This window comes from Lynx rufus, unplaced genomic scaffold (genome assembly GCF_022079265.1).
Source record: "Lynx rufus isolate CCGP_SWC_20201006 ecotype Redwood Valley unplaced genomic scaffold, mLynRuf1.p SCAF_37, whole genome shotgun sequence".
In the NCBI taxonomy this organism is placed as follows: Eukaryota; Metazoa; Chordata; class Mammalia; order Carnivora; family Felidae; genus Lynx; species Lynx rufus.
This window is the reverse complement of record NW_025814853.1, coordinates 2,430,396-2,455,087: the sequence shown is the minus strand read 5'-3', so window position 1 is coordinate 2,455,087 and position 24,692 is coordinate 2,430,396. Positions and strand designations below refer to the sequence as shown.

Here is a 24,692-nt window from a genome sequence, read left to right as displayed (position 1 = left end):
TTACTGAGTGTTTTCATCACCCCATTGTTTGCTCTACAGAAATACAGACACGTGGACAATATCATGTTTGAGAATCACACGGTTGCCGATCGCTTCCTTGACTTCTGGAGGAAGACAGGGAACCAGCATTTCGGGTATTTGTACGGACGGTATACAGAGCACAAAGACATTCCTCTTGGCATCAGGGCCGAAGTGGCCGCGATTTACGAGCCTCCCCAGGTAGGTGGGCTGGGGCTTCATGGCCCGAGGCTTCTGTGGCTTCTGCTCTGAAGGCTGCGCAGGACTCTCGTTTCGGGCTTCGTTTCATTCCTTTTGCTTTATCATTTCCCAGTCTGTCTCCGTCTGTGTCTACACGAGACACGTGCACACAGACACACGGTATTTATTTTCCGAATTCTTAGAGGGTAAGCTCACGGCCCCTACGTATTTCAGTGTGCCTTTCTAATGCATAAGGATGTCCTCTTACCTAATAATAAATACACTTGTCAACTTCAGTAGGTTGAACATTGATGCCATATTGTCATCTGTGCCCTATGTTCCACTTCTGTCTCTTGTCTCCAAGTGCCACACGGCTGCTCTCTCCCTTGTAATTCTGTAGCTCTTTTGCCCATGCCTGTGGTCAGCTGGCTCAGAAATGATGGAACCAGAGGGTCTTTATCCCTGTGCCACACACACAGCTATCTTAGAATGACAGCACCAAAATCACCACCGGTATAAGACTGGAAACTTTTCTGGTGGAAGGAGGAGGGTCCTTAGGGCGTGTCTCATGAGGGACCAGCAATCAAATACTGTTTTAAAGTCACTTGGAAAGTCCTCTCTTAAGGACTGTGCCACCAACTAGTTAACATATTTATGTTTGTTTGCTTTATTTGCAGTCTTTAGGGATAGATTTTATGTATGTATACTCTTAAACGTGTTGCACGATTACATGAAGTACTCATGTAGTATGTTTCATTGTATACAATTATTACGAAAGTGAATACTGTAAACGTGGAACCCAAGTGTGTGATACACGTGCTGGAGTACTTGGGGAGGGTGTGCTCGTGTCTCTAGTTCCCTGTGAAATCAAAAAAACTAAGGTGGCTTGGGGGGTGGCCAGAGTATAGTAAATGTTACTGGCTGGCTCTAAGTAGTCGGTGTATGAGTCCTCACAAGGAAATTCTGTAAACTTTTCTGTATGTTTGAAAAAAATTTTTAAATATTTATTTTGAGAGAGAGAGTGAGCAAGCATGTGAGCAGGGGAGGGGCAGAGAGAGAGGGAGAGAGAGAATCCCAAGCAGGCTTCACACTCAGCTTGGAGCCCAACGCGTGGCTTGATCCCAACCACGAGAACATGACCTGAGCCAAAATCAGGAGTCGGACACTTGACCAGCTGAGCCACCCAGGTGCTCCTATGTTTAAAATTTTTAATTAAAATGTTAGAAAAGAAAAAAAAATCACGTTTCCAAAGATCCAAGGTACCCCCTTCATCCTATCCCTCTTTCCGAAATATTTGGCTTAGGCTTCTAAAATTTGAGTTTTTAAAATACAAGCGAATAGACAGGTATTCATACTATCCTTTGGGTGTATGCCTAGCATTGTCGCCTTGCACTGTGTGCTTTACGTCAGTCCGTGACCCACCGACTTCTTTTTTTATTATTATTAATGTTATTTTTAACGTTTATTTGTTTTTGAGACACAGACAGAGTATGAGTAGGGAAGGGGCAGAGAGAGAGGGAGATGCAGTCTGAAGCAGGCTCCATCCAGGCTCTGAGCTGTCAGCACAGAGCCCGAGACCCACCAACTTCTTAAGTAAAGGTCTGAAACCGCGGGCCCCGTCGCTCCTGACTGGTGTGCGGGTGTGTGGCTCTTGCACACGTGCCGTTGTCTCCCCGGCTGTATCTATGCAGGTTCTGAATGTCGTCTACACCCCTTTGTCCATTTCTGTATTTACCGAGAGCTGCAGAGGAGGTGTCTGAGCGGACCTACTGTGGTGGCTCCTTGGACGGGGGTCGCTAGGTGGCGACAGAGGCTCTGCCTGAGAGCCGGGATCCCCGGATTGCCCAACCGGTAGGGCACTAAGTGTGCTCCGTAATGAGGGGGCCGTTTTTGGAAGCGTGGTACGTTCGCCTTGGGTTTCGTACAGGGTCTCTCTCGTGAGGAGTTTTCAGCAGGTCTGTTGGGAGCTGATTGAATTAAAAACGGAAACAAACCTCCGTCGTCCAGACACACGCCTAACAGCATCGTCCTGGAGGTTGAAGCCATTGACCTCCAATAGCATCCGGTTCATTAGAAGCGGAAGCCCATGCCGTGACAGGTCTTGAAACCAGATCCTTAGATTTGTCCGGACCTGTGCTCCGGAGGTGTAGGTGATCTCCATGTGCTAATACTCAGTGACAGAAAGTTCTTTTGTTGTTTTGCCAGAATTTGACTAACTTACAAGGACGTGCCCAATCAGTATAACTGGGTCTGGGGCGGCCTTCACTTTTCTGTGCCTGTGGCTGGGGTTTCTGCCAGGTACGGTACTTCCTAATGACCCTTGAGCTACGTGTCAGTGCAGGCTCTGTCCACGGCAGGGAGTTGGGGTCTTGTGGCCGGCATAGGTTGTGTGTGAGCCAGCCAGAGTCTGAGCCCACCTGCCGCCCCGAGCCAGGTGCTCTGCCCACCCACCGGCAGGTTGCCTTGTCCTTTCCTTAGGGTGTGCACGCCTGTCATTGCCCACTTAGTCCTGTGAAGTGCAGCACTGTGTGCGAAACGGCACACACGTTTTCCTCGCCTGTTTTCTGGAGACACGTTACCTTAGGTTTTCTGGAATCATGTTACCTTACAGCTCAGATAATCTTGCCTAACCCGGCCAAACCCGTTTGGAAGGCAGCTGTTTACCCAAGGGAGTTTTGAAACGGACTTTCCTCAGTGAAGGAACCCAGCAGAAAAATGTGTAGAGAGCCTTTCTCCTCCCTGAGAGCAGCCACATACTCGGCGAGGGACTGTGGTGGGAACCACCTTGCCCTCTCAGTCTGGATTGCAGAGCACCGTACGGCCTGAGGAGGCCAAGCCCCCGGGCTGCGTTTAGCTGCCCTTGGGACTCCTGAACTGGAGCCGGGTGGCTGTGGGCTCCTCTGAGTTGGGTCTCCTCCTTTTACTGCCCCAACAGATTGGCACACAGAATAGCCTGGAGCTTCTGGAAGACCCGAAAGCTGAGGTGGTGGATGAGATTGCCGCCAAGCTTGGCCTGAGGAAGGTACGGAACATTCTGCCGGCTTTTGATGGGGGGGTCGGAGCTGTCTGTTGGGGACCTCCGGGTGGGTGGCACGGCCAGGTCCTGTCTGGGACTGAGCTCCCAGCTACTCAAGGTCAGGTGCAGGCCCAGTGTGTTTACTGGGCGCCACTGCCTCTCTGTTCCTCTGATTTGAAATAAAATGAGAATGTTTCTCTGATCTAAAGTAAAATGGAAACAGATGACTCCCCATTCTGGGGCTTGTGTTTAAATCTGCCGGCCCCTCTTCCTGAGGACAGCTCAGAGAATGGAGGAATGTAATGGCGGGAGCCAGACCCCCTCTTTTGTCCGGGAAGGGGCCTCGATGCCGGGCTGTGTGTCCCGCCCGCACACTGCGGCCCGGGCTCCTGGTGTGAGCCGGTGACAGAGGCCTGTGTGTGGGGTTCTGTTTCTGTCTCAGGTGCTTGCAGCCTCCGGTGCTCCTTCTTCCGTCATCATTGGACTTCCTAGTTCCGATTTAGGTGTCTGAGCACGTGAGGTTTCCTACTTTTACTGGGCAGTTAGAAAACAGAGAACTTTCGTTTTGAGTCTGTTTTGTTCTTTCTATTAAGTTTACTTATTTTTGAGAGAGTAGGCGAGAGAGTGCACGAGCTGGGGAGAGGCAGAAAGAGAGAGAGAGAGAGAGACAGAAGATTCCAAGTGGGGCCTGATCCCACAAACTGTGAGATCATGACCTGAGCTGAAATCAAGAGTCAGACGCTTAGCCGACTGAGCCACCCAGGCTCCCCAATCCTTTATTATTTGTTCTTTAATTTAAAATTTTTATTTTTTTAAATTTTTTATTTTAGAGCGCGAGCACATGTGTGAGCAGGGAAGGGGCATAAGGTGAGAGAGAGAAAGAGAGGGAGAGTATCCCAAGCAGGCCCCTGTGGCCAGCGTGGAGCCTGTTGCAGGACTTGATCCCATGACCCTGGGATCATGACCTGAGCCGAAATCAAGAGTTGGAGCCTCAGCCAACTGAGCCACCCCGGTGCCCCTATCCTTAATTTCTTAATCAACTTACGAACATGGAAAAATTAACTCTCTACCGAAGGTAAACAGTGCAAAATAAGGAATGTATTTAAAACCTAGGAATGTTATAAAGCAAAGTCATTTTCACAAAAGCTTTCAGAAAACGTCCTATTGTTTCTAGCAAGGAATCGGCATCTTGATTTAGGGCCATATTTTGGTTTACATTCTTGAAGTTTCTCTTGTTCAAAAGAGAAACTGGTATAACTTCTTAAAATTTTTTTTTAATTCGTACTCTTTTTTTTTTTTTCAACGTTTATTTATTTTTGGGACAGAGAGAGACAGAGCATGAATGGGGGAAGGTCAGAGAGAGAGGGAGACACAGAATCGGAAACAGGCTCCAGGCTCCGAGCTGTCAGCACAGAGCCCGACGCTGGGCTCGAACTCACGGACCGCGAGATCATGACCTGAGCCAAAGTCGGACACCCAACCGACTGAGCCACCCAGGCGCCCCATAATTCTTATTCATTTTTGAGAGAGAGAGGGAGGGGCAGAGAGAGAGGGAGACACAGAATCCGAAACAGGCTCCAGGCTCTGAGCTGTCAGCACAGAGCCCGACGCTGGGCTCGAACTCACGGACCACGAGATCATGACCTGAGCCAAAGTCGGACACCCAACCGACTGAGCCACCCAGGCGCCCCATAATTCTTATTCATTTTTGAGAGAGAGACAGAGGGAGGGGCAGAGAGAGAGGGAGACACAGAATCCGAAACAGGCTCCAGGCTCTGAGCTGTCAGCACAGAGCTGAACTTACAAACTGTGAAATCACGACCCGAGCCAAAGTTGGACGTTCCACCGACTGAGCCACCGGGCACCCCGTTTGCTTGGGTATTTTTGAAGAAAATGAAGTTCACATTTGCCTGGTCTTGTGTGCGGGAGAGGGATTTGAAGAGTTCTGTGTCAGGGTTGTGCCGGAGAGGGTCTTGGGCACTGCATCGCTTCTCCAGAGGATGTGTACTTGGTTTCCATCCCCAGCCCGGTTCTGGTTCAGGAGGGGCAACCGGCTGTGAGGTTCATGGGTACAAGAGGATCAGGGATCACGGAGCACACAGACAGGCAACCGTCCGGGACTGGCGTGTGGGTGCCCTAGTGACAGGACTCTCACTGCTTGTACCCCCCAGATGGTTTCTTCAGCACTGCAGCGGAATGCAAGGGAGCAGCTGGGCAAGGTCTCCGTCGTAGTGCTCCTTATTTTAAGTGCCTTCTCTATGGAGTCCGTTTTCTTGTCTCACAGAGAAAGCCGTAGCCTCTTAAACAGCATTGTCTCTAGTTGCTTGCTCATTGTGTGCCTTCCTGGTTGGAGTGTAAGCGTTCTGTTAATCTTGTTCTTGCCGGCGGTCTCCCCCCACACCCGGCACGGGGCCGGGTACCAAGTTGGTGCCACGGGGCTTCTAACAACAGGTGAGCCCTGCTCGCTCACCGTCACCTCCAGCCCAGCAGTGCCAGGGGAGTGTGGCCGTTTGCAACTGAGTGGAGTTTGGAAGTCACGGTAGCTGAGTTGAGGAGCTGGCTCGTGAGAGAGTCTCTTACTGAGAACATTGTTCTTAAGTTCTCCGGGCGGAGGCCAGAAAACATTCACCACCCGTTTTCAAGAAGAGGCTCGGAAGATACTTTCCTTTTTCCTGCAGGTTGGCTGGATATTTACAGACCTGGTCTCAGAAGACACCCGGAAGGGTACAGTGCGATACAGTCGGAATAAGGTGAGGTGGGATGGGAGCCCGCAGCTTGGTCACGAGCCCGCGGGGTGGCCACGCACAGCTCATCCTGGCTTCTAGGCCAAATGATTTTCCACACAGTGGGGAAAATCGATAAATTACGGATGGGTCTGTCGGTGTGTCTTCTAGAGCAAAACCCCTGGCCTTCACCTGCCAGTGCTCTCGGAAGGTGAGCCTGTAGGGCGGATGCTTGACGCTTCTGGCCTTCATAGTTATTTGCGGTGGGAAAGGAGCCCGTGACAGCTAGGGACTGGAGGTGTTGACGTCGTGTAGCCGTTGACAGAGTTCAGTTCTTAATGTTTTCTAAAGAAGAAATAGATGCCGTACAACTCCATGTGCCGTTTCTCTTTCCTTAGGACACCTATTTCCTGAGTTCGGAAGAATGTATCACGGCAGGAGACTTCCAAAATAAGCATCCCAACATATGTCGGCTCTCTCCAGATGGACATTTTGGATCCAAGTTCGTTACCGCGGTGGCTACAGGTATGTGTTTTGTTCTTCTTTTGGTGGCTTTTCATTCTCAACTTAGTTACTACTGTGCCTGTGAGATGCAGATTCCTCTTTTTGTTTTGTGGTAGAAATCTAGAACTTACCTGCATTGCCCGCAGAGCCACTGAAACTGGGGCCTCCGCGTGGCTCTTCCCTCATCTGCTCCCGTTCCAAGGTCAGGTTCACTTGGTTCTGGGTCTCTGCTCAGGGCTGCCTTTGCCCCTTCCGGGAACCAAGAGTGACTCTGGCCGTGCAGGAGAAGACTTACTGTTTGTTATTTATTTTTGACGTCGTGAATAGGAGTCATTCAAGATACCATTTCCGTGCACGTGTGTGTGTGTGAGAGGTTATATATGTCCTATTCCGTGTTATGTGCGTCACAAGTAGATAGTGACCAGAAAAATCGGGGCCCCATAAAAAAGTGCCACCACATCTCCCATAACATCCTTGATGGACGCTGTCGTAGGAAGAGCCAGCCATAGGACCGTGCAGTTTAAAACGAGTAGGAACTTTAAACTTGAGAACCAACTCCTGCAGACGTGATCTGTTTGGTCACTTTGGTCCAGTCTAACGCGGACCCCGTGAAGACCTGGTTTCTGCTCTCACAGTTTGTTCACGGTGGCCATCCTTCCCCTAGTCTTGTAGGAAGAAGCACCCTCAGGTCACACCAGTGTGCAAATAGCCCGAGCCCGTAAGCAACTAGATCCCCTGCTAATCCAAGTTGAGGCTGCTACGCTGTCACGGGAACCGTGATGAAAAACACTGCCTGAGATTTTAAGATGCATCAGCTTGAGGTCCATTGGGATTGGTAGTCACTTCTTTGAAATGAATGTCCTTTTGACGAGTGAGAGGCAATGGCAGCAGCTTTCACATGCTAGTGTGAATTAGTTGAGTTGGATTTATTTTCCTAACCTGTTGTTGGGCCAGGTATTTAAGGGAGTGGATGAGAGCGTCGAGGTGGGTTACAGTAAACGGTTCCCCAGCGTAGGGTCCTTCCAGGAAGGCGGCTTGGCCACGGGCTGTCACGGTGGGTGCCGAGCAGGAGGAGAGCAGCTCAGACTGGACGCCGAGCAGGGGAGCCGGGGCAGGGTGGGGGGCGGGGGGGGGGCCGTCTGAAGCATCGCACATCGTCCCGCTCCCAGTGAAAATAAAGCGCGCCGTCCCCCTGCATCAGTGGTTCCTCACCGGGGGCGTGTCGCTGCCCCGTGGAGCTGTTAGGGCTGCACTCCCCACGCCGCACGCCCGAGGCCCCGGTGGGATGGGAAGGAGGTGGCCCGTGTGTCTGCGGCCATCTCCCAGGAGACTGCTGCATCCCGGCTTTATGGTGCCTCTGCAGGCCCCGTGCCCGCAGCCGCCCCTCGAGCTGCTGCTGAAGCTCTGAGCTCCCCCTCGCCCCTCCCCGCCAAGAACAACTGTAGCTCCAGACGTTTGGAGGAAGGGAGTAACGATCACGTGTGGGGTTTGCTCCTGTGAACACGAAGGGTCTGCTGGAAGGAGAAGGCTTCGTTGAGCCCGAGTTGAAGCTCTCTGCTCTAATGCTAGCCTCTGTGTGTCTTGGAGGGCTGGCCGCCCACACCTCGGGGCTGTGAGAGTCCCTTCCCGAGGCCAAGGCCCAGGCACAGAGTTCTTCCGCCATGGGCCCTTTCCTCCTGCGTGCGGGTTCCCTTGGCAGGTTGACTAGGGAGGGGAGTGAGAGAGCTCGTCCCACAGTCCCCTCAGCTCAGCCGGGATCAGGCCTCCCGCGAGCCTAGAGAGACCGGCCAGAGCTCGGCGTCTCGCTCCTCCGCGTGGAAACGAGCGTGTCTTCTCATCGAATGTACCTTTGGAGGCCGTCCATGTGGATGAATACTGCTTTGTTTTAAATAGCCTTCCATTTTACAAATCCTGTTTTCTGTTTTTCGCTGGTCCTCAAAGGCCAGGTTTTTTTTTCCAACGACCCATCCTGTTTTAATGATCCATCCAAAAGCCAGGGTGGGTTTACAACGCCGAAGTAAAATGATAGCCAGAGGCACCCACTGAGGGCGGCCTCACCACGCTCCTTCCCCACCTCCCCCTCTGCTCCTTCTAAGCCAGCGCGCTCCTCTTTGGTGCGAGGGTGGTGTGCCTGACCCCGAGCGCACCGGAGGGTGAGGAAGGGCTTTGCATCTGCCGCCTCGACCTCAGTGAGCGGTCGTGGCCAGCTCTCCGCAGGGTGTGCGTCAGGGCCGGAGAGATGCTGGGCTTGCTTGCCGGTGGGCCCCTGGAGCCCGTTCAACTCTGCTTTGGGAAGCCAGCTGCTGCCGTCCTCTGGTGTGCAAAGTGGAACACGGCAGGCCCCCGGCTTGTCCTCTCCAGGCTGGTTCTGCCCCTGTCCTTCACACTTTCTGATCGTTTGGTCATCATGTCTGGTTTCTGGTAAATGTTTGAAAGCCAGTTGGAAAAACATTTCTGTTCCCCGATGAGGAACTTAACTTTGTTTTTGTCAGAGAGACTAAAGGAGAGATATCGAGAATTTTTTGTTTTTTTTTTAAATTTTCCAAAGCTGCCAACGATAACGGACTTTAGAGTTGTCAGAACGTCACCCGATTATGGAGGCGCGTGTATTTGTGGCAGTGGAAGTCGGCCGAGTGCACGGCCTGGTCTTCCCTCGGCCAGAGGCTCGGGCCTGCCTTTGATGTGGTGCCCGTCCTTCTCTCCAGGGTCTCCTCTCAGCCAGGTTGCTGCTCGGTTCCACTTCGCTGGATGGTTCCCTCTCAGTGGCTTTTGCACTATCCTTGTCCCTAATTTTAAGACTTGTTGGAGGTTTTATGAAGCGATGATGGAGAGAAGAGTGGGGAGAGGCACGCAGGGCCGCAAACGGCACAGTGAAGCCAGCGGCCCGGGCTGAGGCCCCCTACGTGCTGGCCCTGGCTCTGTGGCAGCGTCCTCGCCTCCCGAGTGTGGCGCCAGAGGACAGTGCATGGCCGTGCGGGCGTCTGTAGGGTAGAGACCACGGTACAGACGCTGTGTTGTCTTCACCGCTTGTCCCGTCCGTCTCCATCCCCCTCCGCTCGCTCAACGCAAGCGTGCTGGAGGCAGGGCTCTGGTGTTCCTGACAGCTAAGAGCCCCGGTGCTGGGTGACAGCACACATAGTCTGGGGTGGGATTGGAGGATTTTTTTTTTTTAATGTTTGTTTATTTTTGAAGGAGAGAGAGACCGAGCGTGAGTGGGGGAGGGGCAGAGAGAGGGAGAGAGAGAGAGAGAGAGAGAGAGAGAGAGACAGAGACAGAATCTGAAGTGGGCTCCAGGCTCTGAGCCGTCAGCACAGAGCCTGATGCGGGGCTCAAACTCACAAGCCGTGAGATCATGACCTGAGCCGGTCAGACGCCTAGGCACCCCAGGATCGGAGAACGTTTACCAGTCCTATTTTCTGATTCTGAGAGAGTGTGTCCTTGGTGGGAACCGCTTGAACAGCTGCGCGGCGTCTTCGTGCCCTGTGTCCGCTGCCGTGCGCTCCAGCCACTCGTAAAGTTGCGGCAGCACGTTTTTGAATTCTTACCCGAGACAGACTCTTTGGAGTTGATTTGTTCTGTTGGTCCGGAGTGAAGAGTGACAGATACGGACTGGGTTCGAATCTCCCTCGTGGATGCTCATCGAAGGACTCTCTCTTGCAGGTGGTCCCGACAACCAGGTCCACTTTGAAGGGTACCAGGTGTCCAACCAGTGCATGGCGCTGGTCCGTGACGAGTGTCTGCTGCCGTGCAAAGACGCCCCTGAGCTCGGCTACGCCAAGGAGTCCAGCAGCGAGCAGTACGTGCCTGACGTGTTTTATAAGGTAAAAACACCACGGTACCCAAGGAATCGTGCGGCGTGGCGTGGGCGCGGACCCGTGTTGGACTCCGCGGTCCCCTCAGCCGCTTCTCCTCTGAGCTTGTTTAGGACCCACCTCGTGGGTAACAGCGCCCCATCTTCAGGGCTTCAGGGCTTGGTATTCAGCTGGTCGGGCTTCTAACCGAAAGGAGACGTAACATTCATGGGGCTGGGTCCTCTGCCGCCAAATCAAAGCCCTGCAGCACAGAGACCATTTCTGTTTCCCAAGACAAGACGACGGGATACATCACCAGGAGTCAAGGGTGGAGCTGTGTGCTCAGTAATTAGGCCCTCCTCGGGGCGCCGGCATTTGAGTTAACGAGTTGGACAAAGGATCGTCTGTTTAGAAATCCTTTTCCTTGTGAAAGCTATAAAAGCTGTTTTTATCGAGAAATGTCCTGTTGAACATGTAGGAGTCAGTCAGGTGCTTCCCTATGGGAAGCTGGAGACCCCATTTTCCTCCTCTACTCGGCACTCGTTCTCGGGCCCCGTCGGGTGGACTTGGGTCCCGTCTGCCCCATCCTGCCGCCTGGAGGGCTCCTTGAGTCATGTCTCTCGGCGCGGGGCGGCCTTGCCGCGTCTGAGGGCACTGTCTTCACTTGGAAGAGTGTCTTCACGGTAGAAAGAATTCTGGGTTGACCGGTCAGCTCCACCGTCCCCTGCCTCGGGGTGTTTCTCGCAGGAAGCCCCTGTGCCCCTCGTGGGCTCCTCCATTCACAGTGTGACTTTCCTGCTGACTGCCTTTCCGTTCTTGTCTTATCTCTGGTTTTTAGCAGCTTGACTTTGACTCGGGTGGTCTTCCTCGTGTCCTGCGTTTGACAGTGGTTGAGCTTCTCGGGTCTGCGAGCTGTGTCAATTTTTGGCCATCGTGTTTGTTTTACGTTGCTGCCGTAACAGGTGTTTGCGGATGTGGCGGCCATGAGACCCGGCTCAGGCGTTGCCTCGTAGTCCGGTGCTCAGGGGTCTAGGGTCTGTCCGGGCCACGGCAGGGTCGGTTGGGGCTCTGATGTTCTCCGTGGCGTGAGCCGTCGGCAGCACCGAGTGTCCCGGCCCCGGCCCGGCGGCAGGTCACGTCAGGGCCGTCCGCTGCTCTTCCCTGGAGGCCCGCAGGAGTGTACCCTCCCGGCCTGCCCGTCTAGTCCAAGGTCATCTCCCGATTTTAAGGTCAGTTGATTAGTAACCTTCATCACACCTGCAAAATCCCTTTGCCACATGAGGGGACAGATGCCCGGGTGTGCGTCCTCCTCCCATTCATGGTCCTGGGGAGGAGGCTGGGAAGTATCCCAGAACCATTTCTAGAATTCTGTAGAATTCTGCACGTGCCAGCCGTTCAGTACCTTTTTCTTTTTTGGTTTGGGATTTTGTTGTTGTTGTTGTTTGTTTTTGATCGCTCAGGGACTCCAGTCACATGTGTATTTGGCTGCTTGAAGTCCCACAGCTTACTGATGCCCCGTTTGTCGTATTTCAGTCTGTTTTCTTTCTGTGCCTCATTTTGAGGAGTCTGCGTTGCTGTTTCTTGCAGCCTGTTCGTCCTGGCTTGTGTGACGTCTGGTCTGCTGCTGCTCCCATCTAGCAAACCGTCCGTCCCGGGCGTGATCGCTGCGGTTTCCTCTGGTGTGTGTGTGTGTGTGTGTGTGTGTGTGTGTGTGTGTGTGTGTGTGTTTCCCATGCCTCCACCGGCCTGCACGCGTGGGATGCAGTTATAATGAGTATTTTGATGTCCCGATCTGTTAAATCTGTCTGTCACTTCTGGATCAGTTTTGATTGGTTGATTTTTTTTTTTTCCCCCGAATTACGGGTTGTGATCATGGCGTCTTAAGGTCCTCGTGTCCAACATTTGTATCATCTGTGGGTTTGCAGCTGTTGTCTTTTTTTGGTGTAATGTCTGTCTTTTCACACGTTTGGTAAGTTTCCGCCGTGTGCTGGTCATCGCATATGAAAAAGCCAAAGACCCCGGAGGACGTTTTTCCCTGGAGACGACCCCCCCCCTGTCCAGCGGGGCCACGATGCAGCACCCAGATGCACCAGAGCGGTACTTAGGGGTCAGGTCTGACTGACATTTACGGAAGACTGTCCGCTGCGGGTTCTTCCCTTTTCACAGAGTGCAGTCCAGAGTTCCTGCTCTGTAAGATGACACCTGCTCCGGGTGTTTGTCCCCTCGGCCCCGAATGACTGGGAGATTCAATCTCCTCCTGAAACAGGTTTCAGCTTGAGTTGCTGCGTCGTGCAGTGTAAACACATGGAGACTCCACCCCACACGCTTCAAAACTTGTATTATCTTGACTGGGAGAATGGCTGTGTGTTTGAAACCCCCGGGTCTCAAACGTGGTCACCCCAGCCCGGTGCAAAGCCCGTCTCTGCCAGGTTCTCTGTGTGCGGCCCCGGCCCGCTGCCAGTGAGCTGAAATCCCAGCCCTTCATGCTCTCGGGAGTGGGGGAGCCTTGTGACCCTCATCACTGCGTCCGCGTGTTCGCTGCCCTGCTGTGCGGCCTCCAGGCCCCTCCTGCCCTCAGAGCAGCCCTCTTCGGAGGTCTTACACGTTCAGTGCCAGGCCACCGCAGTCAAGCAGATGGTGCCGTGACACGAGTCAAACGTGTGTTTTGGTTTCCCGGCGCGTGCTGAAGTTCTGGGTACACTGCAGTCTGTTCAGCGTGCCGTGCCGTCGTGTCTAAAAAACAGCGTCTTTTAAAACTTTAATTGAAAAATACTTCATTGGGGCATCTGGGTGGCCCGGTTGGCTGAACATCTGACTTTGGCTCAGGTCATGAACTCACAGTGTGTGAGTCCGAGCCCCACGTCGGGCTCACTGCTGTCATCGCAGAGCCCGTTGGGATCCTCTGTCCCCCCTCTCTCTGCACTTCCCCTGCTCACGTGTGCGCCCTCTCTCTCTCTCTCTCAAAAGTAAATAAACATAAAAAAAACCCATATTTTATTACCCAAAAACGCTAACCATCATCTGAGCTTTCGGCAGGTCGTAATCTTTTTGCCTTGACCTGGGGGCTGCCAACCGGTTAGGGTGGGGGCTGCCGAAAGCCCGGGTGGCTGTGGCAAATTGTTGCCAGACGACAGCCGGGAAGTTTGCTGCAGGCTCGTTCCCTCGCCGACGGCTCGTCTGCAGCAGGCGACGCTGTCTGACAGCGGTGCACCCCCCAGGAGAGCTTTCGGAGCCACAGGCCGTCCTCTCAGACCCCACCGCCCCCTCGTGCACGAGTTTACGTGACAGCAGAGATCACTGGGCACAGGTCACCACGACAAATGTGGTTCTAACGAGAAGCACCAAACAGGACACAGACACGAAGTGCACAAAGGGTGTGGGCCATGGCGCCGGTGGACTTGTGTGACGGCAGGGCGACCACAAACCCCGGTTTCTAAAATCTCACAGCATTTGTAAAGCACAGTAAGACGAAGTGAGGCGGCTGTTCCGCGAGATCGCACGGGGGCTGTGACCTGCCCTCCAGGTGCACGGCCTCCGTGTGTCTCAGGGCTGAACTGGGTGGGGGGGGGGGGCGTGCACTCCGGGGCCTCCAGTGTCCAGTCTGTAGCTGTGGCACCGCCACGTGCCCTCCCCAGCACACCCCTGGCTCTGTGTGCGCTGGACACCCTGAGGACGGCCCCCCGCTCAGTCCCCTGTCCCCTCGCCACCGCGTGCCCACGGCTCTCTGACAGCTTCTCGAGTGCAGCTTTAACGGTCTGTGTTCTCAAGCTGTTCATGGGGGCCGCTTGGCACGTTGTGTGGGTGTCTCTGGGTCCCGGCAGCTGGCGGGGTGCCAAGGCGTGGATCTGAGAGGGGGTGGGATTCGGGGCTCTCCTTTCCTACCTGAGAACTGTGCTTCCCGTGGGCCGTGGCTTTCTGAGAGCTGCAAGCGTCTCCTCTACTCCCCACTTCGGCCGCTGGGTTAGGTTTCGTTCCGATTGTGGTTGTCACCCTCCCCTTTCTGGTTGGAGAGAGGAGGCTCAGGGAGGCTCGCGCAACCACAGGTGGAGGGGCACGGGCGGGGGCTGCCGGGACTGCAGAGTCTGGGCGCCAGCACGCTGCCCGCGCGGGAGCCTGTCATCCCTGGGGACACTCGAGACCTGTGACGCTCCTAGCACGTGGAGTTCTAGAATGGATAAAGGGCGCTGCCTGCTGAGCTGGATGCCCTGCGTGAAGCCTGGAGGAAGGGCTTCCCTCTCTTCGCTGTCTGTGCAGAGTCCTCATTGTGCACAGAGTTTTGGAGGGGATTCCCTTTCCGGAGGTTTTCGCTGCCTGGAGTGCGTGTTCTGGAGTGATTTGCTGGGAGAGGCCTGGAGGCAGCACTTGGGGAACTGGAACTCGTTCCAGTGCTTGTAGGCTCTGTGACGCCTTTGACATCCTTTTCTTAATGAGCAGGTGTCCACGTGGAGAGAGATTTTCTTTTTTTTTTGTTTTCAAAGATTTATTCTTTTTTTAATGGTTATTCATCTTTGAGGCAGAGAGCGAGAGGGTGAGTGCCCTTGAGTGGGGGAGGGGCAGAGAGGGAGGGAGACAGAGGATCTGAAGCGGGCTCCCTACTGTCAGCAGCAAGCCGGGTGGGAGGCTCCAGCTCACAGACCGTCAGATCGTGAGCTGAGCCAAAGTCGGACGCCCAACCTACTGAGCCACCCAGGCGCCCAAGTCTAAATTTTGTTTTAATTTTTCAGTGTTCATTTATTTACTTTTGAGAGAGAGACAGCGAGAGCGAGCACGAGCAGGGGAGGGGCAGAGAGAGAGGGAGACACAGAATCCGAAGCAGGTTCCAGGCTCTCAGCTGTCAGCACAGAGCCTGACGCGGGACTCGAACTCACAGGCCGCGAGATCCTGACCTGAGCCGAAGTCGGACTCTCAACTGACTGAGCCACCCAGGTGCCCCTCAAGTCTAAATTTTTAAACCATTTTTGACAGATGAAATTCACATGTAGTACAATCACCGATCCACCCATTGAAAGCGCACGGTTGGCTGGTGTGTAGCATATTCACAGGGTCGTGGGGCCAGCACCACCACCTAATTTAGAACCTTTGTCCCCTAGACAGAAACCCACAGAGCCCGAGCCTCCCGTCCTGAGACCCTGGTAGTCGTTCCTTTGCTTCCTGTGTGGGTTTGCTTGATGGAATCGCACACGCGGGATCTGTTGTGATGTGTCCTTCACCGCTTCCCATAACGTCTTTAGGTCCAGCTGTGTCTGTGGGGTGTGGTCCTCAGTCTGTCTTATCAGCGCACCAGGCGGCCCGGTGGGGGCGGCGGGGCCTTGACCTGGAGAGGGACTTTTGAAACTGGAAACAACCCCACTTGTAACAAAGAATTTACTTCCTCACCAACCAGAAAGAAATAGAGGCTGAACACCCCCTGGATTGCTTCATCTGTGCGTGTGTGTCCGTGTTACTGGGTGGTGGGAGCGCTCCCGGGCATGGGGAAGGGACAGGGCAGAGGGGCAGACGACTCGCCCGTGCTCTGGCTCCCGGCACCTCCTGGCTCCGTTCTTTCTGCTCCTGAGTCCACACGGCTGCTGCCACTGCAGGGGCAGCACTCTGGGGTCCTGGCTGGACAAATGGGGTCCTGGCCGGATACACGGGGTTCTGGCTAGAAACCTGGGGTCCCGGCTGGACATGCTGGGCAACCGGCAGGGCGTGTGTCGTAGGGGACAGGCACGCTTTCCTTGTTGGCCGCGTGTCTGGAAATGCCTGCGAGTGAAGGACCATGGCTCTTGCCGCCCCTGCTCCTTCCAGACTGGTGCCGTTGAGGGAGAGTAAGGCTTTCCTGTGGCGGCTCGCTCGGACGCCTCTCAGGTCTGGGGCAGTAATGGAGCTAATGGGGAGGGGTGCTCCCATCGGTCTTCCAGGGGGGTGGTTCCTAGTCCCTTGTTTAGGGCTTCTCCACCCCTCCCCCTGCCCCAACTCCCTCATGGTGTTTAATAAAAACCAAAACCGGGCGCCTGGGTGGCGCAGTCGGTTAAGCGTCCGACTTCAGCCAGGTCACGATCTCGCGGTCCGTGAGTTCGAGCCCCGCGTCAGGCTCTGGGCTGATTGCTCAGAGCCTGGAGCCTGTTTCCGATTCTGTGTCTCCCTCTCTCTCTGACCCTCCCCAATTCATGCTCTGTCTCTCTCTGTCCCAAAAATAAATAAAAACGTTGAAAAAAAAAAATTTAAAAAAAAAAAAAAAATAAAAACCAAAACCATGAGGCTTAACAGCACAGACCTGGCCCTCAGGTCCTGTTTCTGTAGCAGGTACTTCACTCGTCAAATCACACCCTGCCAGGAACCCATGTGAGAGTTAAGTTATCCCCGCCCCCACCCCCAAAGTTCCTACCAAAGTTCCTACCACCCCCAAAGTTCCTACCTTAGATGCATTTGTGATGCAGTGTTTTGTAATGCAAAACCAGTATTTTGACTCATTTTTAGCACTTGAGACCTAAGGTCCTGCTGGCTGCCATTCTGAACAGCTGGACAGTGACTTCATCTGACCCTTTGTAGGAAAGCTGTGGGTCTGCGGGTGATGACAGAATCCGGTGTCCTCTTTCACGAGCTCAGTGTCTCCCATCCGAGGCCCCTCACCCAGGCTCTCTGCCTCCTTTAGTGATAGCGTGGGCCCCTGGCTCCACCGCAGCACATGCTCAGGAAGCCCTCACGTGCATAATATGAATGAAAACGTCACTTCAGATGAATCAAACTGCCATCTGTTTTTCTTTTCAAAGTTTTTGAAATGAAACATCAAATAGATATGAGGATTATTACTTTTTAAGTTAGTCAACCGATACTTTTTTTTTTAACTTTGTTTTTGGGAGAGAGAGAGAGCGCGCGCGCGTGTGTGGGAGTTGGGGAGGAGCAGAGGGAGAGGGAGACACAGAATCCCAAGCAGGCACCAGGCTCCGAGCTGTCAGCACAGAGCCCAATGCGGGCTTGAACCCATGAACCGTGAGAACATGACCTGAGCCGAAGTTGGACGCTTAACCTACTGAGCCGCCCAGGCACCTCCCCCTACACTGTGTCTTTTTACCTTTTTTTTTAACTTTTTTTTTTTTTAATATTTATTTTTGAGACAGAGACAGAGCATGAATGGGGGAGGGGCAGAGAGAGAGGGAGACACAGAATCAGAAGCAGGCTCCAGGCTCTGAGCTGTTAGCACAGAGCCTGACGTGGGGCTTGAACTCACAGTCCGCAACATCATGACCTGAGCTGAAGTCGGACGCTTAATCGACTGAGCCGCCCAAGGTGCCCCTGTGTCTTTTTAAAATTACATTTTTAGCATTACATTAGCCTATATTTGGGCCAAAAAAAAATTAGGTTTTCAAACTGTTTGAAATTGGTAAATGTGTGTTCGGCAGCTTTGCTGTGTGTTATTAGTTCCTTGAATTTATTTTATTTTATTTTTTATTTATTGATTGTTTAATTTACATCCAAGTTAGTTAGCATATGGTGCAACAATGATTTCAGGAGTAGATTTCTTAATGCCCCTTACCCATTTAGCCCATCCCCCCACCCACAACCCCTCCAGCAACCCTCTGTTCTCTATACTTAAGAGTCTCTTATGTTTTGTCCCCCTCCCTGTTTTTATATTACTTTTGCTTCCCTTCCCTTAATGTTCATCTGTTTTGTATCTTAAACTCCTCATATGAGTGAGGTCATATGATATTTGTCTTTCTCTGACTAATTTTACTTAGCATGATACCCTCCAGTCCCATCCATGTAGTTGCAAATGGCAAGATTTTTGATCGCTAATACTCCATTGTATATATATTCCACATCTTTATCCATTCATCCATCGATGGACATTTGGGCTGTTTCCATACTTTGGCTGTTGTCAGTAGTGCTGCTATAAACATTGGGGTGCGTGTGCCCCTTTGAAACAGCACACCTGTATCCCGTGGATAAATGTCTAGTAGTGCAATTGCTGGGTCATAGGGTAGTTCTATTTTTAGTTTTTTGAGGAACCTCCATACTGTTTTCCAGACTGGCTGCACCAGTTTGCAATCCCACCAGCAGTGCAAAAGAGATCCTCTCTCTCCGCACCCTCACCAACATCTGTTGTTGCCTGAGTTGTTAGCGTTCGCTATTCTGGTGGTATTCTGCAAGGTGGTATCTCATTGTGGTTTTGATTTGTATTTCCCTGATGATGAGTGATGTTGAGCAAGTTTTCGTGTGTCTGTTCGCCATCTGGATATCTTCTTTAGAGAATGTCTGTTAATGTCTTTTGCCCATTTCTTCACTGGATTATTTGGTTTTTGGGTGTTGAGTTTGATAAGTTCTTTATAGATTTTGGATACTAACCCTTTATCTGATACGTCATTTGCAAACATCTTCTCCCATTCCATCAGTTGCCTTTTAGTTTTGCTGATTGTTTCCTTCTCTGTGCAGAAGCTTTTTATTCCGATGAGGTCCCAGTAGTTCATATTTGCTCGTTTCCCTTGCCTCCAGAGACGTGTTGAGTTAAGAAGTTGCCATGGACAAGGTCAAAGAGGTTTTTGCCTGTTTTCTCCTCTAGGATTTTGATGCTTCCTGTCTTATGTTTAGGTCTTTCATCCATTTTGAGTTTCTTTTTGTGTCTGGTATAAGAAAGTCGTCCAGGTTCATTCTTCTGCGTGTCGCTGTCCAGTTTTCCCAGCACCACTTGCTGAAGAGACTGTCTTTATTCCGTTGGATATTCTTTCCTGCTTTGTCAAAGATGAGTTGGCCATACGTTTGTGGGTCCATTTCTGGTTTTTCTATTCTGTTCCATTGATCTGAGTGTCTGTTTTTGTGCCAGTACCATGCTGTCTTGAGGATTACAGCTTTGTAGTATAGCTTGAAGTCTGGGAGTGTAATGCCTCCAGCTTCGGTTTTCTTTTTCAAGATTGTTTTAGCTATTCAGGGTCTTTTCTGGTTCCATACAAATTTTAGGATTGCTTGTTCTAGCTTTGTGAAGAATGCTGGTGTTATTTTGACAGGAATTGCATTGAATATGTAGATTGCTTTGGGTAGTAAGTTCCTCTAATTTATATACATATTCTTGTGGGTTTTCTGCACAGATGAGCATATTGTCCAGAAATGGCAGTTGTCTCCCCTTTCCCATTCATTTCGGCTCCTCATGCTGGTAGGGCTTCCAGAACAGTGTCCAGGGACCAGTACTGTTATCTTGTTTGCGACCATGAAATAAGTGCTTTCAGGATTTTATCATTAACTGTGAGTCTGTCTTTCTGGTAATGCTCTTTATTTGGAGATTTGCTTTTTGCTTGCATGTCTTGTAAGTTTCTTGCACTTAAGAAGCGAGCTCCCTTTTGTCCCGGAGCCTATGTTGTTTCTTTAATCCTGCTGTGGTTTCCCTGGATTGCTCACTCACCTGTCGGTGAGAGCAGGCTAGCAGTGCTTCCCACAATTTGTTACAGACTTACGGGGTTTGAGACACTCATTTCTCACATGTTTTAGGAAAATACCAGTTTGAGCAAAGAGACCTCCACAGGCAAGCATTGAAGTAACTCCTGTGGGCCGTGGGCTGTAGGCTGTGGGCTGTGGCCTGCAGGCTTACAGATGGGACACACACCGATGCCTGTCTGAGGCTACTCATCGTGTTGTTGTATGTGGTAAACAAAAACGGGAAGTAATTCTACAAGTTCAATAACAGGGCCTTCAATTAAAATATGTCTCTGGGATAAAATATTACGTATGTGGCTGTTAAAGGCATGTGCTTGAAAATTATTTAAAAATCTGGGATAGGGGCGCCTGAGTGGCTCGGTCAGTTGAGTGTCTGACTCTTGATTTTGGCTCAGGTGGTGGGATTGAACCCCACGTCAGGCTCTGTGCTGAGTGTGGAGCCCGCTTTACGTTCTCTCTCCCCTTCTTCCCCTCTCCCCTGTTTCCCTTGCTTGCACTTGTTCTCGCTCTCTTAAAAAAAAAAAAAAAATCTGGGATAAAACTCATAATGTAAAATTAAGCATGTACCTGTACGTGCAGCGTAAAGATACATGTGTAGGTGTTTGTGCACACATCGATGTGTGCATTTATACGGAGGACAGGGCTGGAGAGCTTGGGGGTCCTTCGGGAGGGCAGTGCTTGTCCACAGCTCCGATCTGTACATCCCGGCACGTACTGTGCAGCCTGCAACGAATGGCTGGGGGTTGGGAAGAGGTACCCTGAGACCGAGACACTGGAGAAGGAAGGAAGGAAGGTGAAGAGACCCGCAGGACGGCCAAGGCGTCGTGTTTTCTGTGCTTTTCCTGAAGGAGTCACTGCTTGACCTGGGTTATCTTCGGGGGGGTGTTCACGGTGGAGGGGACTGGTCTTTTCTGTCTTCTGTGCTGCGTTGATGCTACGTGTGTGTTTCTTTTATAATTTAATGCAAGAGTTGTACTTGTTCATGGTCGCACCCTTGATTCCTACAAAAAGACACAGGGAAGGCGTGATCAGTGGTAGCCACTGTTTGTGTCTAGCATGTTTCCTTTTCATTTCCGTTATTTTAGAGCAGATTTTTTTAAGTTTATTTATTTTGAGAGCACACCTGCGCACACAGGGGAGGCGGAGAGAGAGGGAGAGAATCCCAAGCCGGCTCCACACTGTCAGTGCAGAGCCCAACACAGGGCTCGATCCCACGAACCCTGAAATTCTGACCTGAGCCGAAATCAAGAGTCAGATGCTTAACCAACTGAGCCCCCCAGGCGCCCCATCAGGTTTTTAAATGGGGCTCATAATGATAAGGGAGCACGTTATTGAATATGTGGCTGAATCAATGTATTTAACAACTGACATCTGCTTCCGTTGCTCCTGGATGCCGCTAGGGGTGCTGGTGCACGTTGGTGCAGCTCTGGACAGGACGCCGGTGCCGGTGCCCCCATCGTCACCCCGGCCACGGGTAGGTGAGGGTGAGGCTTGGGAGAGTGCTGCGTTCCCTGGGGGTTCCCTGGGGGTGGATTTGCAGGCGTGGTGTTTGGATGGTGTTCGGGGCTGTTGCCTGGATGAGGTGGAGACGAGCCTCCAGGGCCAGCTGAGGCCTGGGCCCCCAGCACGGACAGGCGGGGCTGCCGTGCACCCTCGGGGCACAAGGGCACACCTGGAAGCCAGGCAGAGCTTCCTTGTCAGGAGGCGCCCGTAGGTCCAGAATGGGGGCGCCGTTGGCACCACGTGGCCGTCGGGGCCTGGCGCAGCTAGCGTGGGGAACGCGGGGCTGGTTAGCACGGTTTAAAGAAGAGGCCAGGGAGGAGCCAGGTCTGCTGGGAAGGCAGGCGGAGCAGTGGCCGGTGCTGCTGTGGGAAGCGGGGCCAAGACACTTGCTCGTTCAGGGTTTCGTGAACGTCGAAGAAATACCCCGCGTGTGTGTCCTGTGGGAAGAGGTGACGGGCGGGGAACAGAGGAGACCCCGAGTGGCGTCCTTGAGGCAGCGCAGCACAGTAGAGGATGTGTGGCGGCCCTGGGCTCCGGGGTTTTCAGAGACAGGACGGTACCGGCTGGGGGTGGACGGGGGCCCCGAGCTCCCGGGCCGGCGGGCCGCTGCTGGAGGGCTGGGACTGGGAGTCTCGGGGGACCAGTTTGCACACGGGAAGCCAGGCTTCGGCCGAGAGCAAGGCCACAAGTAGTAGGTGGAAGCTCGCCAGCGAGCATCTAGGCAGCGGGAGCCCCGAGGGGGTGCCGTCGGACGGGGTGCTGCAGCTCCAAGGCGCATGTGCTCCAGGGGCACAGGTCTGTGTCTCACTTAACGTACAGGGACTTTACTAATACAAAATCGGACGTGTGCTTCCGGGAAATCCGAAATTCTAGATGACGGGGCAGTAGGCGCCCGGCACCAGCCTTCACCTGTGCTTCCAGCACCCACTGTGCACGCGTGGGGGCAGGAGAGCCTCGGACGGCATCGCCAGGGTCTGCAGCGTCTTCACTCAGGCCAGACCTAGACCCCCTGCCAGGTGTCACACCTGGGTCCCCGGACGACAGCGGTGGGCGAGTCGCACCGGTGCCCTCCTCCCAGGCGGCCCGTGGGGCGACCGTGGGGGTGTCCCGGTGTGGCGTGGCAGGGCGCTCCAGAACTGAAGAGTGTGAGAGTTAGCCAGGTGGGGAGGGCCTCGTCCAGGGGCCACACGTCCTCAGGGCCCGATGCGTCTGGGGGCCGTGGCTCTGCGGTAGGTGGAGTGCGCTGGAGATGGTGACGCGGGTGGCGGGAAGACACGGGCAGAGGTGGAAGGTGGCTCTGGGACGTGCCCGCCGGAGGGGATGTGGAGGCGGGTGGATTTTGCGGCAGGCAACACGAGCACCACATGCTAGCTGCCGAGCTGGGAGAGGGCAGCAGGGGGGAGATGTGAGGTGGGCCTGAAATCCACGAGGAGGCGCACTAGGAGGGGAGGGAGCTCACTGTTGTAGAAGGTCATTGTGGGCACAGGGCTGGGGAGCCCGATGAGGCTGGCGCTGTCATGCAGGGGACGTGCGTCCACTGGCTGTGGCCTTTGGGTGTGGAGACTGGGTGCCAGGGCCCAGGGCTCTGCCGTCCTAGCAGGAAGGGACCCGGGCTGGAGCCAGGCCTCTGGTTGGGTGGGTGGGAAGGCACTGGAGTCATGAACTTCGGCGAGTAGCATCGTGAGCACGGCCGGGGCTGTGTGTTTGAGGTCTGGCGTGGCCGGACCGCAAGGAAGCCAAGCCAGCCATCTTTGGTGTCCTCCGCTCTGGAGGCCCTGGAAGGGGGAGAGGGGACAGGGAGGCAGAGAGGGGGCAGCTCTCCTGCAGGGAGCTGCCGTGGGGGCTCTCGAGGCCCGTGGAGCCCCTTTCTGTCTCCGCCATCGTTCGGGGGCCATCCCAGTGCCTGGCGCTTACCCAGGAGTGCTCTCTGGGCCAGCCCTGCCTCACTCCTGCCACGTGCTCTGCGCCGGCGTCATTTGTCAAAGGATAAGTGTGTTTCGGGGTTTTATGCATTCTCCCAAATCTCCGAGAAGGTGGCTCTGTCTGAGCCCGCGGGGCTGTGCTGTCGGGACCCCGCGCCGCACCCCTTCATCCTGAGAGGGTGTCTTCTGTTTCCTTGGGGAATTGCCTTGTGCTTTCTGCATTCGGTCGGCCGGTCTTTGTGATTAACCCATCATGTGCTGCACACACATGCCAGGGTGCCATTTTCTTTATAGTTGTCATACAGAGAAGCTGTAATCGTTTCTGTTCAAAGAATCTTTTTCGTTATAATTTCTGCCCATTTCATTGTATTTGGGAAATAATTTTATCCCAAAACTACGTACTTACTTATGTTTTCTCTTGGTGTTTTTATCGTTTAATTTTACATTGAGGTTCGTGATCCATTTATCCGTTATTTTTTGGTTTATTTATTGCAGTTCTCTTATACATCACATGTTTGTCAGGGTGGGACCCTTCACTCATTCAGCTGTTTGTTTGTTTGTTTGTTTATTTATTGAGAGAGAGAGAGAGAGAGAGAGAGGGAGGGAGGGAGAGAATCCCAAGCAGGTTCCGTGCTGTCGGTGCAGAGCCTGACTCAGGGCTCGATTTCATGAACCATGAGATCATGACCTGAGCAGAGATCAGGAATCAGATGCTTAACCACCCGAGCCCCCCAGATGCCCCTCATTTAGCTTTTTTAAACAAATGGTGTTTTTTTTTTTAATGTTTGTTTATTTTTTGAGAGAGTGAGCACGAATGGGGAAGGGGCAGAGAGAGATGGAGACACAGAACCTGAAGCAGGCTCCAGGCTCTGAGCTGTCAGCACGGAGCCCGACACAAGGCTCGAACCCACGAACTGTGAGATCATGACTTTAGCCAGAGTCAGACGTCCAATCGACTCAGCCACCCAGGCAGCCTCCCAAAATGTTTTAATTACAAGAGATTACGTTTGCTACCAACGTTATTTAGGAAAACTTAGCAATTAATCAAGAAATTGCCAAAAAGAGAAGAGATTCTGAACAACATACTAGCATAATGTCCAGTCTCAGAAGAAGGATTTTGTGGTACCTGGAATCTCCAAGCTAGGCTTTCATTCGAATCTGCTGTCAGGACCAGGGTCTGTGGCCACATGGTCCCCACGAGGGGAGGAGTAGGGTTGGAGTGCGTGACCTCACGGCGCCATCGCGTTGTTGAGCGGAGATCGCCAAGTTCTGATGCAGAGATGAATTCTGCTATGGATGGACCGGGTCTCTGGCCCCCTCCACCCCTCCCAGCCGTTAGATCTTGGACAGGTTAACTCACCTTGGTAGCCCTTTGTGTCCTCATCATGCGCTGGGGACCCAGGGGTCGTGTGCACGCGGTATCTAGCCTGGACTGTAGGCTACCAGCGCCTAATATATGCCGGCGACTGGTTGTGTCTGCATCTGACAAGACAGTCTGCAGGTGGTTATCAGCGAGACCGTTTCCTAGACGGTGATTATTGGAGAAAGTTTGTTCTGAGATCTTGCCAGTTCTTTAAAGAGAAAAGCAAAATAGGAGTAAACTTAAAAAAAGGGGCACCTGGGTGGCTCA

The 24,692-nt window shown here is 53.0% G+C and overlaps 1 protein-coding gene across 1 annotated transcript in view; it reads left to right on the top strand.

Annotated features, from left to right (window-relative positions):
• The window catches only part of NPLOC4 (NPL4 homolog, ubiquitin recognition factor), a 59,661-nt gene that overhangs the window by 23,575 nt on the left and 11,394 nt on the right, over window positions 1–24,692 (top strand). Inside the window, exons 8-12 of the mRNA XM_047093947.1 lie at window positions 40–219; window positions 3,134–3,220; window positions 5,893–5,964; window positions 6,336–6,462; window positions 10,102–10,262. Coding sequence (XP_046949903.1) covers window positions 40–219; window positions 3,134–3,220; window positions 5,893–5,964; window positions 6,336–6,462; window positions 10,102–10,262 — 627 coding nt within the window. The remainder of the gene's footprint in view (window positions 1–39; window positions 220–3,133; window positions 3,221–5,892; window positions 5,965–6,335; window positions 6,463–10,101; window positions 10,263–24,692) is intronic.